An 18,473-nucleotide genomic window follows, 5' to 3' on the forward strand; every position below is an offset into this window, starting at 1 on the left:
CCTCTCTCTCTCCCTCTCTCTCTCTCTCTTTCTTTCTCTCTCTCTCTCCCCCTCTCACACACCTTCAGTATCTCTCCACGTTTGAAGCTCAGCTCATCGTCTGCAGTGGCGTTGAAGTCATACTTGGCGATGGCCTCCATGACAGAGGTTCACAGTCACGTCACTGACGTGTCGCTCACGTGCTGGAAGAGTTTCAGCTTCTGGAGCTACTATAATACAGAAAAAATAAAAAAAAACAATAAAACTGATGAGTCGATACACACACACACACACACACACACACACTCTTCCCTCACACACACACACACATCCCTCACACACACACACACACATCCCTCACACACACATCCCTCACACACACATCCCTCACACACACATCCCTCACACACACATCCCTCACACACACTCACACACACATCCCTCACACACACAAACACACACACACATCCCTCACACGCACAAACACACACACACATCCCTCACACACACACACACATCCCTCACACACACACACACACATCCCTCACACACACACACACACATCCCTCACACACACACACACATCCCTCACACACACACACACACACATCCCTCACACACACACACACACATCCCTCACACACACACACACACACATCCCTCACACACACACATCCCTCACACACACACATCCCTCACACACACACATCCCTCACACACACACATCCCTCACACACACACATCCCTCACACACACACACACACACCCCTCACACACACACACACACACATCCCTCACACACACACACACACACACACATCCCTCACACACACACACACACATCCCTCACACACACATCCCTCACACACACACACACATCCCTCACACACACACACACACATCCCTCACACACACACACATCCCTCACACACACACACACACATCCCTCACACACACACACACACATCCCTCACACACACACACACACATCCCTCACACACACACACACACATCACACACACACACACACACACAACCCACACACACACACACACACATCCCTCACACACACACACACATCCCTCACACACACACACACATCCCTCACACACACACACATCCCTCACACACTCACACACACACATCCCTCACACACACACACACACATCCCTCACACACACACACATCCCTCACACACACCCCTCACACACACACATCCCTCACACACTCACACACACACATCCCTCACACACACATCCCTCACACACACACACATCCCTCACACACACACACACACATCCCTCACACACACACACACCCCTCACACACACACACACACACCCCTCACACACACACACCCCTCACACACACACACACATCTCACACACACACACACATCCCTCACACACACACACATCCCTCACACACTCACACACACACATCCCTCACACACACACACATCCCTCACACACACACACATCCCTCACACACACCCCTCACACACACACATCCCTCACACACTCACACACACACATCCCTCACACACACATCCCTCACACACACACACACATCCCTCACACACACACACACACACATCCCTCACACACACACACCCCTCACACACACACACACACATCCCTCACACACACACACACCCCTCACACACACACACACACCCCTCACACACACACACCCCTCACACACACACACCCCTCACACACACACACACATCTCACACACACACACACATCCCTCACACACACACATCCCTCACACACACACATCCCTCACACACACACATCCCTCACACACACACATCCCTCACACACACACATCCCTCACACACACACATCCCTCACACACACACATCCCTCACACACACACATCCCTCACACACACACATCCACACATCCCTCACACACACACACACACACACATCCCTCACACACACACATCCCTCACACACACACATCCCTCACACACACACATCCCTCACACATCCCATTGTTGTGTAGAGTAGTGTATTGTTGTGTAGAGATGTGGATTGTTGTGTATTGTTGTGTAGAGTTGTGTATTGTTGTGTAGAGTTGTGTATTGTTGTGTAGAGTTGTGTATTGTTGTGTAGAGTTGTGTATTGTTGTGTAGAGATGTGTATTGTTGTGTATTGTTGTGTAGAGATGTGTATTGTTGTGTATTGTTGTGTATTGTTGTGTAGAGATGTGTATTGTTGTGTAGAGTTGTGTATTGTTGTGTATTGTTGTGTATTGTTGTGTAGAGTTGTGTATTGTTGTGTATTGTTGTGTAGAGATGTGTATTGTTGTGTAGAGTTGTGTATTGTTGTGTAGAGATGTGTATTGTTGTGTAGAGTTGTGTATTGTTGTGTATTGTTGTGTAGAGATGTAAGAGAACATCAGTAACTCTGCGTCTCTTCAGCAGCTCTGAGGGAACAGAACAAACACTCACCCTAAAATCAGGAGCCTCTGAACACAGCGCTTTAGATTCACTTCCTTCTGTATTTTAAACTCCGAGTAAATAAACCGAGTAATAAACACTTCCGGGTGAAATATTTATCTGTATATAATATTTAATGCAGGCGCTTTGTGTTAAATTTCTGTTCTCTACAACAGCAAACCTGTCACTGCCCGAGAGACCCAGTGCGCCTGCGTCAACTCAGCGCGCCTGCGCATTAATGCGTGGCGACAGTGAACAACTGCGCGTGCGCAATTATCTCTCAACATATCAATATATATCCGGAAAATACTTTTTGTAGGTTGGGATTTGTGTAATAACGTGTTATTACGTGTGAAACAACTGATAATGACTACAGTTTTATTGGTATTTTGAAAAAATAAAACAAAAAATATGTTGTTCCACATATATACAGAGAGAGAGAAAGAGAGATAGAGAAAGAGAGACAGAGACAGAGAGACAGAGACAGAGAGACACGGAGAGAGAGAGAGAAAGAGAGAGACAGAGAGAGAGAAACCGAGAGAGACAGAGACAGAGAGACACAGAGAGAGACAGAGAGAGACAGAGAGAGAAACCGAGAGAGACAGAGACAGAGAGACACAGAGAGAGAGAAAGAGAGAGACAGAGAGAGAGAAACCAAGAGAGACAGAGACAGAGAGACACACAGAGAGAGAGAGAGAGAGAGAGAGAGAGAGAGAACAAGAGAGGGAGAGAGAGACACAGAGAGACACAGAGAGAGAAGAGACAGAGAGAGAGAGACACACACACACAGAGACACACAGAGAGACACACACACAGTGAGAGAGACAGAGAGAGAGAGACACACACACACAGAGAGAGAGAGACAGAGAGTGAACAAGAGAGGGAGAGAGAGAGAAAGAGAGACACAGAGAGACACAGAGAGAGAGAGAGAGACAGAGAGAGAACAAGAGAGGGAGAGAGAGAGACAGAGAGACACAGAGAGAGGACGAGAGGAGAGAGAGAGAGAGACAGAGAGAAAGAGAGACGCAGAAAGAGAGAGATAGAGACACACACACACACACACAGAGACACACAGAGAGACACACACACAGTGAGAGAGACAGAGAGAGAGAGACAGAGAGTGAGTTTCTTTCTTTTTTTTATTGAAGTAATATTTGTGTAACCTGGAAAATAGTTTAAGGTGTAAATAAACAGACAGAATGTTCTGAATTTAATGAAAGAGTCATTAGACACTTTGTAGTGGAAAAGAAAATTAAAAAACTAAAAAAAAAATCAACAGGAACTCACAAAAACTAAATATCATAACAACAGCAAAGTAAATATTAAACTCAGCATGTTTCAGAATATCATTAATAAATTCAGTGTTTGTAGGTGTGTGTGTGGGGTTTACATTTACATTTACAGCATTTAGCAGACGACTTTATCCAGAGCCACTAACATCTTTTTTATACAACTGAGCAATTGAGGGTTAAGGGCCTTACTCAGGGGCCCAACAGCTTGGTGGACCTGGGATCTAACTCACAACCTTCCGATTGGTAGCCCTTAACCACTAGGCTACCACATCCCACATGTGGTTTGTGTGTTGTGGGTGTGGTATGAGTATGTTGTGGGTGTGGTATGAGTGTGTTGTGGGTGTGGTTTGTGTGTGTGTTGTGAGAGTGGTTTGAGTGTGTTGTGGGTGTGGTTTTTGAGTGTGTTGTGGGTGTGGTTTGTGTGTGTGTGTGTTGTGAGAGTGGTTTGAGTGTTTTGTGTGTGTTGTGGGTGTGGTTTATGTGGTTTATGTGCAGCGTGGGAATCTCCATCTGAGCACGGCTCCGTCTGTGCTGGTGGTGATGATGAATCTATTGTTGGGACACAAGCACACGCTGCTGATGCTGCCGCTGTGGCCGACGCCCACATGTGTGACATCACCATCGGCATAACGCCACACCTTCACTAGCTTCTCATCACCACCTAGTGAAGACGCCGAGAGGTAAAAACGTTTATATGAGTTTTATTATTATAGCTGAAATAATTAACATAGTTATTATTGTATTATTGTAATTAACATAGTTATTATAGATATTAATAACACAGTGATGTGAGATCTCTCTCTCTCTCTCTCACCAGTGATGAAGAGTCCTCCCTCAGAGCTGATGTCCATGCCATTGATGGCCCCTGACTGTGAGCCCTCCAGCTCTCTAATAGCTGCTCCATCATAAACCTCCCAGTAGCCAATCTGAGAGGAACAAAGGTCAAAAGTTAATGCAGGGAAAGAAGCCTTTCAGTGTTCCATCCTCTTCCATTCTATTCTACTATATCCTTCCTGCTCATCTCTCTCTCTCTCTCTCTCTCTCTCTCTTTCTCTCACACATGCTCTCAGGGTCGTACCTTCCTGTCTGTTCCACTGGTGATGATCTGATATTCTTCAGGATGATAACAAACGCTTTTGAACAGTGTGTTCGCTAAAACCATCTGATTCCTCACAAAGCGCCTGGAGAAAGAGACAGAGAGGGAGAGAGAGAGAGAGAGAGAGAGAGAGAGAGAGAGAGAGAGATGTGTGTGAGAGAGAGAGAGAGAGAAAGAGAGAGAGAGAGAGAGAGAGAGAGAGAGAGAGGTGTGTGTGTGTGTGTGTGAGAGAGAGAGAGAGAGATAGAGAGAGAGGTGTGTGTGAGAGAGAGAGATAGAGAGAGAGAGAGGTGTGTGTTTGAGAGAGAGAGAAATAGATAGATAGATAGATAGATAGATAGATAGGTAGATAGATAGATAGAGAGAGAGATGTGTGTGTGTGTGTGTGTGTGTGAGAGAGAGAGAGATAGAGAGAGAGGTGTGTGTGAGAGAGAGAAATAGATAGATAGATAGATAGATAGATAGATAGATAGAGAGAGAGAGATGTGTGTGAGAGAGAGAGAGATAGAGAGAGAGAGAGAGAGAGAGAGAGAGAGAGAGAGAGATGTGTGTGTGTGAGAGAGAGAGATGTGTGAGAGAGAGAGAGAGAGAGAGAGAGAGAGAGAGAGAGAGAGGTGTGTGTGAGAGAGAGAGAGATGTGTGTGAGAGAGAGAGAGATGTGAGAGAGAGAGAGAGATGTGAGAGAGAGAGATGTGTGTGAGAGAGAGAGAGAGATGTGAGAGAGAGAGATGTGAGAGAGAGAGATGTGAGAGAGAGAGATGTGAGAGAGAGAGAGAAATGTGAGACAGTATAAATGGTCTACATTCTGCACATAGCTGGAGGATCTTCACTCACACCAGGTCCCAGATGATGCAGGTCCCATCTGAACTGGCTGTCACACACTCCTTATCATTACTTTTAATCTTGACCGCATTCACTGAAGCTTTGTGCTCCTTCATGCTGGCGATGAGTTTGTGTGTGTCTTGCAGGATCTCCCAGACTCGCACCTACACCACCAACATGCAGTAAACTATCACAGCCTGATACATCACATACAATACATACAGCACAACTCCGTGTCACACTAAACACTAAACACTAAACACTAAACACTAAACACTAAACACTAAACACTAAACACTAAAGCCTTTCTACAGCAGTAGATGAGGAACAACAGTTTAATGAAGCACACCTGTCCCTCTCCTCCTCCGCTAACAAGGCGCTTACAGTCGCTGGTGCTCCTTAATGCCGTCACGCCCATACTGTGAGCGTCGGGGATCATCAACATCAGGCGGCCGCTCTCGGGAGTGAACAGACGGATTTTCCCATCGTTCCAAGCTGCACCGTTCAACATTAAACAACAAAATGTATTATTATTTAACACTCTAGCACACATTTTTATCCAGTTTTTATTTTTATTTAGTTTCTCACCACTGTAGATGCTCCGGCCGTCACGCATGAAGCCGATTGCGTTACACGTCATGTTCGGGACTCGGATTCGTAAAAGCTCTTTACTGGACTCTGTGTTCCAAACACGGATATCATCCTGAGAACAAGAGGCAAAGAGCTCCGACGTTCCTCTGAGAGAGAGAGATGAAGCAGAATGGTGAAACAGTAAGAACTAGTGGTGGGGGTGAGAACTGCAGGTAAATCTCAGAGTCTTACTCTGGAAAGGCTGCGTCCCAAACAGCACTGCAGTGGCTGGAGGTGATGAGCTCCGGGGTGAAGTCGGTGTAACCAAACCTGTAAATCTGAGACGCCTCAGTGCCCACAAACACCTGCTGTCCTTCACCACGCAGAGCCACGGACGTCACGCCACCCTCCAGAGTCACACTCCTGCGTGCACACACACACACACACACACACACACACACACACGGCAAATATTACTATTATTATACTAAATGATTAATAATAAAGTGTATTAAAATCCGTCTGTCTCACTGTCTTAGTGTCATACATTCTAATTGTCTTATATTCCTACTGTCATAATCTCTCAGTCTCACTCTGCACCACTGTCTTACTGTCCTTCTGTCTCACTCTCTGCACCACTGTCTTACTGTCCTTCTGTCTCACTCTCTGCACCACTGTCTTACTGTCCTTCTGTCTCACTCTCTGCACCACTGTCTTATTGTCCTTCTGTCTCACTCTCTGCACCACTGTCTTCCTGTCCTTCTGTCTCACTCTCTGCACCACTGTCTTACTGTCCTACTGTCTCACTCTCTGCACCACTGTCTTACTGTCCTACTGTCTCACTCTCTGCACCACTGTCTTACTGTCCTACTGTCTCACTCTCTGCACCACTGTCTTACTGTCCTACTGTCTCAATCTCTACTGTAAGTGTCTCACTTGAGGGTTTTAAAGTTTGTGCTGGAACAGAGGCTGAACGTCCCGTCTCCTGATCCCACCAACAAATCTCCAGTCTTCAACATCTTCATAGCATTTACACCCTACACACACACACACACACACACACACACACACACACACACACACACACACACACACAAAGCAACATATAAATGACTGAAATGAATTCATCACATTGTAAAAGACTTTTCTTCCCGCTCACTTTGCTGAATCGGTGTTTTTGAGGTCCAAAGCTGTTCAGCAGGCGACTCTTCAGGTTTACTCTGAGCACGTCTCCACTTGTAGTGCCGCAGTAAAAGAAAGAGTCGTCCTCTACAATCTACACACAAACAAAATATTCGCTGTGATTGGTCAGGAGAAGGTTAGTTTACTGTTAGAGAAACAAATTGTTGTTATTGTTGCTATAGTAACAGCACAAGCACTAGAACTCATCCAGGAGCTGGACCTCCATCAATTAGAACACAGCTAAGGAACTATTTCAATAAATTATTTTATAATCATGTCGTAATAAAACTCCTCTCACCTCGATGCACTTGATTATCCTCTTTAACTGCCCCGTTTGACACTCGGTGGGGCGGATCTTCCTGTTGGGGAGGTCGAGCTCCCACACACGAAGCGTACCACTGCAAGTCAGACACACGGTTTACGTCACTAAATGACACTTCTACAGAGCAGCTGTTTAACATCTGGCAGAATGAAATCGGTTCTGATCACAAACACATGATGGCGACTGTCTAAAGTGACAAATTTACTGAGGTGTAAAGAAATGGAAAGAGTCAGAAATAAGAACAATAGCAAAGTGACTCGATCACCTGTTCAGGACCTGTTCAGAGTCACTGCTGGTGTTTTTACCCTGGAGCCGTGATGTTAATGTAACTAACATCTCATGGACCTGTAGGACCTCCACATTAATCAACCGAATAAACATACAAGCTCCACTTTCAGACTTTTGGCCACACCCCTAACTGACCACACCCCTGATATACAAGCACGTCTCAGCCGATGGACTACGTTTTGTTGTTCAGGTGTTTTTTTGATCTGTGGCTCTTACTGTCCTGCTGAGATGAAGACGTCATCACTGAGGTTGCAGTAGTTGATGCTGAGACAGTGACCTGCGCTGTGGGCCGACGCCGGACTCCCGCAGATCGCCTCCTTCGTCTGCACGTTCCACACCACAATACTGAACACACATAAAAAAACAAAACTTTTATTTAACAAGTGATTGTGTCTCACTGTTGGAGGCAATGACAGACTACAATACACACACTACACACTACACACTACACACTACACAGGACTCGCACACTGTGGGTTGTATCCAGAGACGGTGACATACATCCAGATCCAGGATTTATGTGACAAAATTTGTGTGTATTTGAGTTTTTGGTTTTAGATTAGGATTAACCCTAACCCTGTTTAACTCCACCCCCATGAGTAACTGAGACACACCTCTGACACAGACAGACAAACACACACACACACACAGAGAAACACACGCACACGCATACACACACAGATACACACACACATACACATACACACACACACACACACACACACACACACACACACACTCACACACACACAGACAGACACACAGACACAGTACACGATGGATTTTCACCTGCCGTCGTCTTGTCCTCCCAGAGTCACCAGGTATTTCTCATTGGGAGAGAAAGCGAGCGCTTCCACTTTGGCTTTGTGGAGGACGAGTCGAGCGTGAATGTCTCTTTTAGCATAATCCCAGATTATTACATCAGCCTGAGGATAGAGTTATTCAGATTACACAAGAGCACGATGAGGAAATAGAAACTAAGTTTATTTTTAGTCATGATGGTATCAGTGACAGAGAAAAGAGACGATGCTGATGTGTCTTCTGAGGTTCTGTGTTATTATTCATTCATTCATCTTCTACCGCTTATCCGAACTACCTCGGGTCACGGGGAGCCTGTGCCTATCTCAGGTGTCATCGGGCATCAAGGCAGGATACACCCTGGACGGAGTGCCAACCCATCACAGGGCACACACACACACACACACACACACACACACACACACTCTCATTCACTCACACAATCACACACTAGGGACAATTTTCCAGAGATGCCAATCAACCTACCATGCATGTCTTTGGACCGGGGAGGAAACCGGAGTACCCGGAGGAAACCCCGAGGCACGGGGAGAACATGTAAACTCCACACACACAAGGTGGAGGTGGGAATCGAACCCCCAACCCTGGAGGTGTGAGGAGAACGTGCTAACCACTAAGCCGCCGTGACCCCTGTTATTATACATTTCTTTTTTTATATCAGCTTTATTAGCAGCTTTATATAAAACAATTTAAAACATCACCTGATTTACAAACATTTGATTGGCAAAAAGTGCCATTAAAAAGAAAATGGTGGGTTAATCAGGAATATTGATTATTACACAACAACATAAAACACATCAATGAATCTGCACTCCTGTCTGGATTTCTCCAGGGTCTGATGTTCACCTTAAAGCCCATGAAGGTGACCTGTCCTGACGCCAGGTATGTCCCGCTCCTGGACACAGACACACAGGAGACGTTGTTGGTGTGTCCATGGAGGAAGCTCTGCTTTTTGTCCAGCAGGTTCTTGATGATCAGCGTGCAGCCGAGCGGATAGATGATGTGCTCTTGGTCGGGGTGAACTCGCAGTCCAGAGAACACGTGACCTGGGAAAAGAAAGAGGAAACAAAATCACCCTGATTTCCTTTTATATTAAAAAGCTTCAGTTTTGATCCTAAACTCAGGTTACTGGTGTGTCTGGTGTCTGTCTGAAGCTTCAACCTCACAAACACATCAGTGAAGGTGTGTGTGTATGTGTGTGTATGTGCGTGTGTGTGCGTGTGTGTGTGTGTGTGTGTGTGTGTGTGTATGCGTGTGCGTGTGTGTTTGTGTGTATGTATGTATGTGTGTATGTGTATATGTGTGTGTGTATGTGTGTGCGTGTGTGTGTTTGTGTGTGTGTGTGTATATGTGTGTATATGTGTGTGTGTGTGTGTGTGTGTGTGTGTGTGTGTGTGTGTGTGTCTACAGTACAGTTCTACTATCAGCTCTTACCGTTGAACCCAATAACAGCTTCTAGTTGGAGATTCAGAACCTCCGGAGCTTCAGTTGCTGCCATCAGAGAATCTCAAAATAATCTCACAATAATCTCACAACAAACTCACAACAAACTCACAACAAACTCCTAACAGAATGACAACAAACCGCAAGCAGTGTGAAAGTTTACAAATCGAACTCTCCCCAGCAACCGGAAGTGTTTACAACCGTAACTAAGCGACGGCGTGACGTCATCACCGTGACGGAATTTTCATTTTTTGTGTCATTTAAAAATATCAACATTTAATAATAATAATAATAATAATAATAATAATAATAATAATAATAATAATAATAATAACAACAACAACAACAACAACAATAATTACAATAATAATAACAACAACAAACAAACAATAATAATAACAACAACAACAACGATAATAATAATAATAATAATAATAATAATAATAATAATAATAATAATAATAATCACATTCACTCTATCCGGATGTCACCATTTACCTTGATAGGTTTATGGTGCCATCAGGATAGAGTGAATGTGATTGTGGTTGAATGAGAAGTATAAACATATACCATTCCGACACCCTATTGGTTTGCACCAAGCGGGTTCGGGTCTAAAAGTTTCACGTGTGCCTCGGACACAGTCGATCATTCTGTGTCCCCTCCCCCTCACTCTCACTCTCATAATTGTGGTCTTGATCTGTTGTGGTCTTGATCTGCGTTTTAAACACATGTACCTTAATAAAATAATTTATTTGAACAAACACAACTTTCATAACACAAAATCATATATATTTTTTAAATGACTCACCGGTTAATGAGATGGATGTGCGTGAAATGGCTTGCATAACTCTGGGATTTTTGGTTGTATAGGAGTTTTAGTCTTAAATCATTCTCTATGCAGAGTCTGTGTCGATATTTGTTCTTTATGCTGGTAAGTGCTGAAAACCCACCTTCTTTTTGTAGGGGTGGCAGAGAACGGATAGCGAATCCAGTTGTTTTCATTTTCTGTTTCTGGAAAATACCTGCGTAATTGTGCAGACAGCTCAGATAGATGTTTCATTATGTCGCGTTTAACAATGTTGGTATGACTGAGTTCATTTGTTAGCAACATATCATGCAATGACGTAAAGGCTTCGGTGTTGTTCTCATTAATGCATTTAGACCAGAGAGCAAACTTTCTGATCATGGCCTCATTTTTTGTCCTGCACATGACGGATCTTTTATTTTTGGGTGAACTATCCCTTTAATGTGTGTAATTTCTATGGAAGCAGTGAATTGAGTTTGGATTGAGTTTAAAATGAAATTTAATGACAGACACACACACAGACACACACACACACACACACACACACACACTATCCAATACACAATTACAATAGTGTCATATGGTCTAAATTGTCCTGATTTATGTTTTTATCCCACAGGCCATGACTACATCAGAAACCACTTGGACTGTCAGGCTGAGAATCACATCAGTGAGGTCTCCTAATCATCTGAGGAAGAGGACTTCTTTTCCTCCTTGAAGAAGACCAGCCCTCTTGAAACGACCCAGCAGTTGGATGTGTACCTGTGGTGCCCAGGAGACACAGTAGAGGTACTGAAGTCCTTCCCAGCCGTGTGCCAGTTATCACTTAAATTTAATACGGCACTCCCGGCCTCAGCAGCCTGTGAAAGACTGTTTAGTGTTGCAGGGCTGATCTTCAGACCAAGAAGAGCATGCATTGGCTCAAAGAACTTTTAAACTCTTTGTTGCATGTTCTGTTCTTAAGTGATGTTGATTACCCTGTTGTTGTTTAAGACCAATGTGTTTGTTTTAATAAAGATTATTGATGACGTGCCTCTGAAGTTTGACTTTTTGCACCATTACAATACTTACAGCCAACTCGTCAGATCTTCTGCTCCATGAAACACAGCTCAGTCGTACACATATATGGTTCTTTAATGTATTTGTACTAAAATGTGTTCTTTTTTAATGGGCATATACAGTATGTGTCTGAAACAGGTAGCCTAGTGCATCCCAAATGTTTCATCATATTAATATAACATTATAGTCATTATGGCCTTTAGAAATATGTGTTTGAGGAGGTTTGGTAGTGCACAACAGGCCCCTGTAGCACAGAGCACAACAGGCCCCTGTAGCACAGAGCACAACAGGCCCCTGTAGCACAGAGCACAACAGGCCCCTGTAGCACAGAGCACAACAGGCCCCTGTAGCACAGAGCACAACAGGCCCCTGTAGCACAGCCTAAGCTTTTGTCCTTCATGGTATTTTTTCCTTGCATTAATTTTACTTTTATACTTTAAGTAGTTTTGAAACCAGAACTTTTACACTTTTACTTGAGTAAAACGCTTCAGTTGATACTTCACCTTCTACAGAAGTCTTTTTAAACCCTAGTATCTTTACTTCTACCTGAGTAATGGGTGTGAATACTTTTGACACCACTGATTATTATTAATACTTGTCTTGTCTTAGAAGGAAAAAGGGGGAAAAGAGGAAAAAAAAAGGAGGGGGTTTGTAGTGCAGGACAGGGGAGTGTTTTCTTCAATACTCACTCTATTTCACCTTCTTTTACCAAAAGCAAGATAATATTCTGTTTTTTTTTAACAAGAACACATTTTTAATTAAAATTAAATTTATTAATATAAAATTCTTTGTACACTTCCATAAAAGCGAAAGATTAACACACTATGCTTATTTCTTCAACACACTTTATTCACTAATACACGTTATTTCAACACGCATTCCTTTTAAACAAGTTCTGTTTTAATTTATTTACAAGACAAGTATTAATAATAACAATATATTTTTTTATTCAACTATTATTACTATTACATTTAATGGCAATTATTATATTATACCTACAATAATTATTATATAAATACTATCACTATAGAGCTTTTCACTTTCACAAAGGTTATAACATAAAGAATGTTAGAATAAATTGCTAGAAAAAAATAAAAAGTGTTCGAAGTTAAATAAATGTTCTTTGATTGAATTACAAAGAGCCTTTCCACTGTTCCATGGCCTTCCCAGATGCTGCACAGTACCATTGACCTTTAATTTGAGTATGGCCAGTAAGTTTGTTCTTTGACTGACCACATAATTTACACTGGTAGTGGTAGCCTTCTTTTGACAGACACTTTTTTTTGGTGGCTCCCCTCTTGCCACAAGCTCTGCCTTTCACAGTTCTGGGACTGTGGGACTGGAGCTGTTGGCTGGGGACCTGGCAAAATGATAAAGAACCCTGAGACGAAGGTGCTGGCACTGATGGGTGATGACCTGGCAGAAAGGATGTATAACTCAGAGATATACATATCTGGTGCTGATGGGTGATGACCCTGTTGATTTTAATATCCAGGCCAGTTAAACCACACAGGATCATGCTTGACACCAGGCCAGAAAGAAGATTCACCTGCCACATGAGTCAGGCTGGTGCCAGGTGCAGCTACATCTGCATGTGATACCACAGTCTCAGTTCTAGCATGTTTGCGATGGCAAATTACTGCCTCACCCTTAAAATTTTCAGGCTCCTGGAACTCAATAACAGCATGTCCATGTTCCATGGGTGCTGATGGAAGCCCTCTTGGGTTTGGCAGTGAATGCTTTGCCAAACTGATCTGCTGGGGAAGCTCAACTCCTTGCAGCAAAGTGTCTCGGTCAGTTCTCTTTTGTCAGTCAAGGATAAAACACTATAGACTATAGGATACTTTTTTTATTTGAACAGAAACAATATAACCAAACATATGAACCTCTTATTCGGACTAAAAGTGCAAAGTGCCACCTTGCTTTCGCTAACAAGTTTTCTTGTTATTTAAAAAAAAAAAAAAAACATAATCAGTACAACTTTCACAAGTCTTTACATTTTCTGGTTATTCGAGCAAAATGAAGTAATATAGGAAAATATGAGGGAAGTGCAAACTGCAGACTTAAATCACTTTTTATAAAATAAATAGTTGTCACCTGAAAAAAGATCCCTGAAGAAATACAATTTTGTGAAGAAGTTCAACTTACATGCTAAATAAAATCACACAGGTGCCAGGCAACATTTTACAGGTTTTTAGCAAGGAACACAAGTCTGTCCCCTGTGTCAGGCTTGAGACATGCCCCCACTCACGCTACAATGCCCCCACTCACGCTAAAAACCCTCCCTAATGGGGAAATTTTGGCAGGAATAGAGAGTTATTTCTTGGCCAGATTAATATGCTAGGGAAAGTTTGCCTCATGTTGCTTCCACCTCTGAAGTGAATCAGTGTCTTTATCTGTATCTGAGGACAACAAGTAGGACATCGGCTCAGTATGAATTTTGATTTTTTTAATTATTGGGAGACAAAATTTTGTCTGCTTCTGACTTTGGAGAAGGTACCACTTTCTTGTGAAGAATCTTTTTAGTGATTTTTTACTTCTTCATCTCTCTTTTCTTACAATATACTGTATGTGAGATATACCAGATGTTCGCGTATTTACAGACCAGTAGAAGGGCGATACCGGAAGTCAGATGATCCAGAGGAAGTGAGCGCAGAGGTGTGTGAGAGGAGATCAGCCTCTATATATCTCTGTACATAGATCTCGTGATCATCTCACAACTTCTACTGAACTCCAACATAAAGTTCCAGCAACTTGTGGTGAGTAAATCTCCTTCTCTCTCTGTGGAAGTGTGAGGGTGTCGTGTTGAACGCATGAGAGAGGTTGGCGCTCAACTTTCGGCATTTAATGCAGTTTATTCCGTTTAACATCTTCGATTAACGAATTTTGTTGTGTGAGCTACTAACTGTGTATTCATACGTGTGTGTGTAAGTGTGTGTGTGTGTGTGTGTGAGCAGAGTGGTGGTGTAGCGTAGTGGATTTGAGCACAAAACTGCATAAAAATGTTTGACTTGCTGGCATGGCGTGTTAGTGGTGAGTGCAGCGAGCGTACAGGAGAGTGTTTTAGCGGTCGGTAATGTGGAGGGATTCAGTTTGCATTTTGGAACAATTAGCATGAAGATTGTGGAAAAATTGATAAACTTGATAAACTTAAAAACATAACAGAAGAAAATGGAAATCTAAGAAAAAATGTTGAACAACATGGATGATGCAATCGCATGTCATTGTCAAGGACTGATCTTAACGCATATGAGAAGGTCTACATATCAGCCCTACAAAAATGTTTCAACTTGGTTAAACTCAGTGATCGAGAATACGCTAAGCTGAATCTGTCTCGACCAAATATACTGGAGAGTTACCAAGAAACTACGGTTGGCGGCACTCTGTCCACACCGGCGGCCATTTTAGGTGTTGCACACAGGACCGGCCCTGGCCAATTTGCTGCCCTAGGCAAGATTTCACCTGGTGTCCCTGGAATCACAGACAATTGTGTTCCGATCATTTTGTTCATAGACTTACACAGAAACAAACTGCACAGCTTTGTCCTGTTTTTCTTTATTTTGAAAATATTTTGGGAACACACACAAACTATATAAAAAAAAAAAAACTATATTACGGAGACCTTGCTTTCCTTGCCTTTCTTAAAGCAATAAAATATATATAAAATATATAAATAAAATACTTCTCAGGTAATAAAATATATATATATTGCCTATTCTACGCTATGCGCAGGGCCGGCCCTGGTTGCACACTTATATATGGACGCTGCTTGTAATGTGTTCAAGTGTGATAGTAAAAGAAAAAGCACGTGAGTTCCAGAGCCAGCGTGTCGTCTCATTTTATTGTTTAAAAAACAACATTACGCTGCTTTCACATGGTTCCTTGCCTGGTTTGACTCTGTTTGTTTCTGGTTTCTGTTTTTGTTCCTGCGCTGTATTACCCTGCCTGCCTGTGTACCTGATTACTGGATTGGTTTTTACTCTGTGTTTTTGCCTGCCCCGTATTCTTTGCCTGCCTCTGTACTGGATGAGAGACTGGTCTTTACGCTGAGTGTTTGCCTTCCCCTTGACTGATTACTTTGTCAAGCTCATTAAAGACTTTTATTATTTACATCGTTGTCCTGCAGTTGAGTCCTCCCTTCCGTCCCACCCTGACAACAGTGACTGTAAATCTACACCCTGAAGATGGTATTGTACAAGAGGTGCTTGCTGACATTTCTGCAAGGAGCAAGAAAAATGCTTCGTACATTATGGATCAAATTTTACATTCTGTGGAACAATAATGGTGAATTTAATTTTAATGGTAAAACTATTGAAGGATCTCACATGGTGGATTTGATTCAGAGTCTCACGGCCCCTCATAAAGTATCTGACCTTTAGGGTGGAAACAGTTATTACGCACTATAGCTATATAAAACATACCGTTTTCAACAATACCTAATGGAGATGTTTGCTGTAAAATATCTGCTATAAAAATATTCATGCTCAATCTGGTCCAATGCCTTTTCCTGAGCTACAAAAATCAGACCAGTCTTTAAGCCCAATAGTCTGGAGACGTCCAAAATGTCACAAATTATATACACATTGTCAAATATGGACCCATCAGGCTCATAGTACGTCTGGTCCTGGTGAATGATCTGCTCCATTACCTTAGTCAGTCTTGAGACTAAAGCTTTGGAGCAGTTTACAGTCAGTCAGGATGACCCTCTCCCTCTCTCTCACAGCTCTGTATTGACTGTATATTTGTAGGAGTTCACTACAGTATGTAATGAGTTAATTTGTTAAAATCACTGTGTGATCTGTACGATTAAATCAGTAAGTATGAAGTGCTCATACATTTTATGGATTCCAGGCCGAGTCTGATTAACAGAACAACGACTAGTTAACATTCCATCAGCAGTGATTAGTGATGGATGAAAGTCAATTAGTTAGTTGATATAACCTTTAATAGATAGATAGATAGGGGGGCACGGTGTCTTAGTGGTTATCATGTTCGCCTCACACCTCCAGGGTTGGGGGTTCGATTCCCGCCTCCACCTTGTGTGTGTGGAGTTTACATGTTCTCCCCGTGCCTCGGGGGTTTCCTCCGGGTACTCCGGTTTCCTCCCCCGGTCCAAAGACATGCATGGTAGATTGATTGGCATCTCTGGAAAATTGTCCGTAGTGTGTGATTGTGTGAGTGAATGAGAGTGTTTGTGTGTGTGTGTGTGTGTGTGTGTGCCCTGCGATGGGTTGGCACTCCGTCCAGGGTGTATCCTGCCTTGATGCCCGATGATGCCTGAGATAGGCACAGGCTCCCCGTGACCCGAGATAGTTCAGATAAGCGGTAGAAAATGAGTGAGTGAGTGAGTGAGTGAGATAGATAGATAGATAGATAGATAGATAGATAGATAGATAGATAGATAGATAGATAGATGGATAGATAGATAGATAGATAGATAGATAGATAGATAGATAGATAGATAGATAGATAGATAGATAGATGTTTGTTTGTTTAAGCACTGAATCTGTATCTGAGAACTCTTCTGTTATTTTGTCCCATGTAGATTTCTGCTCTCCTGCCATCACACACTCCTCCATTCTGTGTCAGGATGAAGCTCCTCGCTCTGGTGCTCCTGCTCTCCTCTCTCTACCCACTGACCCTGACGGAGGTTGTTAATTCTTTTAAACAATCCTGTCCTGAGTTCTTCATCCAGAGCCCGGACAATGCAGGTGACATCATCATCCCCACTATCTTCCCTGGATGTCAGTATAAGATGATTTGCCAGCGCTGGCAAGACAAACTCATGTTTGCCACTGTGTACGACACTGTGAGGAGGATCCCTGTTTACTCGGCCTACACATTCTCTGATGGGAAAGTTAAGACTACCCACACAAAACAGTGGAAATTTGAACCTCAGGTCAGTCCGTGTGTTTATTTCATTACTGAATCATTAACATGTGTAATATTTAAGTAATGAACTAAAGACTAGACACTGTTAGTGCAGTAAAACACAGTGAACACAGAGAGCAGCAAGTAAATACTATAGTTAAATGTGTCTCACTGGTTTATTATAGTTGTATTTATCAATATATGTATTTAATATTGTTGTATTTGTGTTTAGTGAGCTGATTAACATCTTTGTGTTCATTTCATTACTCCATAACAGCTGGATGATACTGAAGGATCGAAAGAGATGATTGATTCACCGAGAGACGCAGGAATGATATTTAACCAGGCCGTGTACTCTGATTATATAGGTACAGGGTATACTAAAGGTCACGTGTTTCCATGCCAGTTTGCTGCCGATCAGGATCAAACAGATTCCACCTTCACTTTAACTAACGCAGCTCCACAAACATCGGGCAG

At 42.9% G+C, this 18,473-nt stretch overlaps 2 protein-coding genes across 3 annotated transcripts in view; both read right to left on the reverse strand.

Annotated features, from left to right (window-relative positions):
* The window catches only part of grb2a (growth factor receptor-bound protein 2a), a 7,175-nt gene extending 4,545 nt beyond the window's left edge, over nt 1-2,630 (reverse strand). The window contains exons 1-2 of one of the 2 annotated variants that reach the window (XM_060867233.1): nt 2,443-2,630; nt 63-206 (exon numbers count right to left, since the gene is read on the reverse strand). In XM_060867233.1, the coding sequence (XP_060723216.1) occupies nt 63-140 (78 nt within the window). In that variant the 5' untranslated portion in view covers nt 141-206; nt 2,443-2,630. Of the gene's footprint in view, nt 1-62; nt 210-2,442 lie in introns of both variants that reach the window. The other variant, XM_060867232.1, reaches the window with a different exon arrangement.
* A 971-nt stretch (nt 2,631-3,601) lies between these two features.
* cfap52 (cilia and flagella associated protein 52) lies at nt 3,602-10,431 on the reverse strand. Its single transcript, XM_060867234.1, has 14 exons — nt 10,253-10,431; nt 9,665-9,864; nt 8,792-8,928; nt 8,219-8,347; nt 7,691-7,790; nt 7,370-7,486; nt 7,147-7,247; nt 6,463-6,633; nt 6,229-6,377; nt 5,990-6,135; nt 5,653-5,804; nt 4,801-4,903; nt 4,537-4,648; nt 3,602-4,383 (listed from the first exon to the last, which is right to left on the reverse strand). The coding sequence occupies exons 1-14, from the start codon at nt 10,314-10,316 to the stop codon at nt 4,208-4,210; spliced, it is 1,857 nt and encodes a 618-aa protein (XP_060723217.1). The 5' UTR covers nt 10,317-10,431; the 3' UTR covers nt 3,602-4,207.
* Nucleotides 10,432-18,473: the final 8,042 nt, after the last annotated feature.

This window comes from Tachysurus vachellii, chromosome 4, assembly GCF_030014155.1.
Source record: "Tachysurus vachellii isolate PV-2020 chromosome 4, HZAU_Pvac_v1, whole genome shotgun sequence".
NCBI lineage: Eukaryota > Metazoa > Chordata > Actinopteri > Siluriformes > Bagridae > Tachysurus > Tachysurus vachellii.

Coding starts and splice junctions, on each gene's coding strand:
- cfap52 (XM_060867234.1), bottom strand. CDS start 10,316: ATGGCAGCAACTGAAGCTCCGGAGGTTCTGAATCTCCAACTAGAAGCT. Junction 7,487..7,690: donor GGATAATCAAGTGCATCGAG/GTGAGAGGAGTT, acceptor GTTTGTGTGTAG/ATTGTAGAGGACGACTCTTT. Junction 6,634..7,146: donor ACAAACTTTAAAACCCTCAA/GTGAGACACTTA, acceptor GTGTGCACGCAG/GAGTGTGACTCTGGAGGGTG.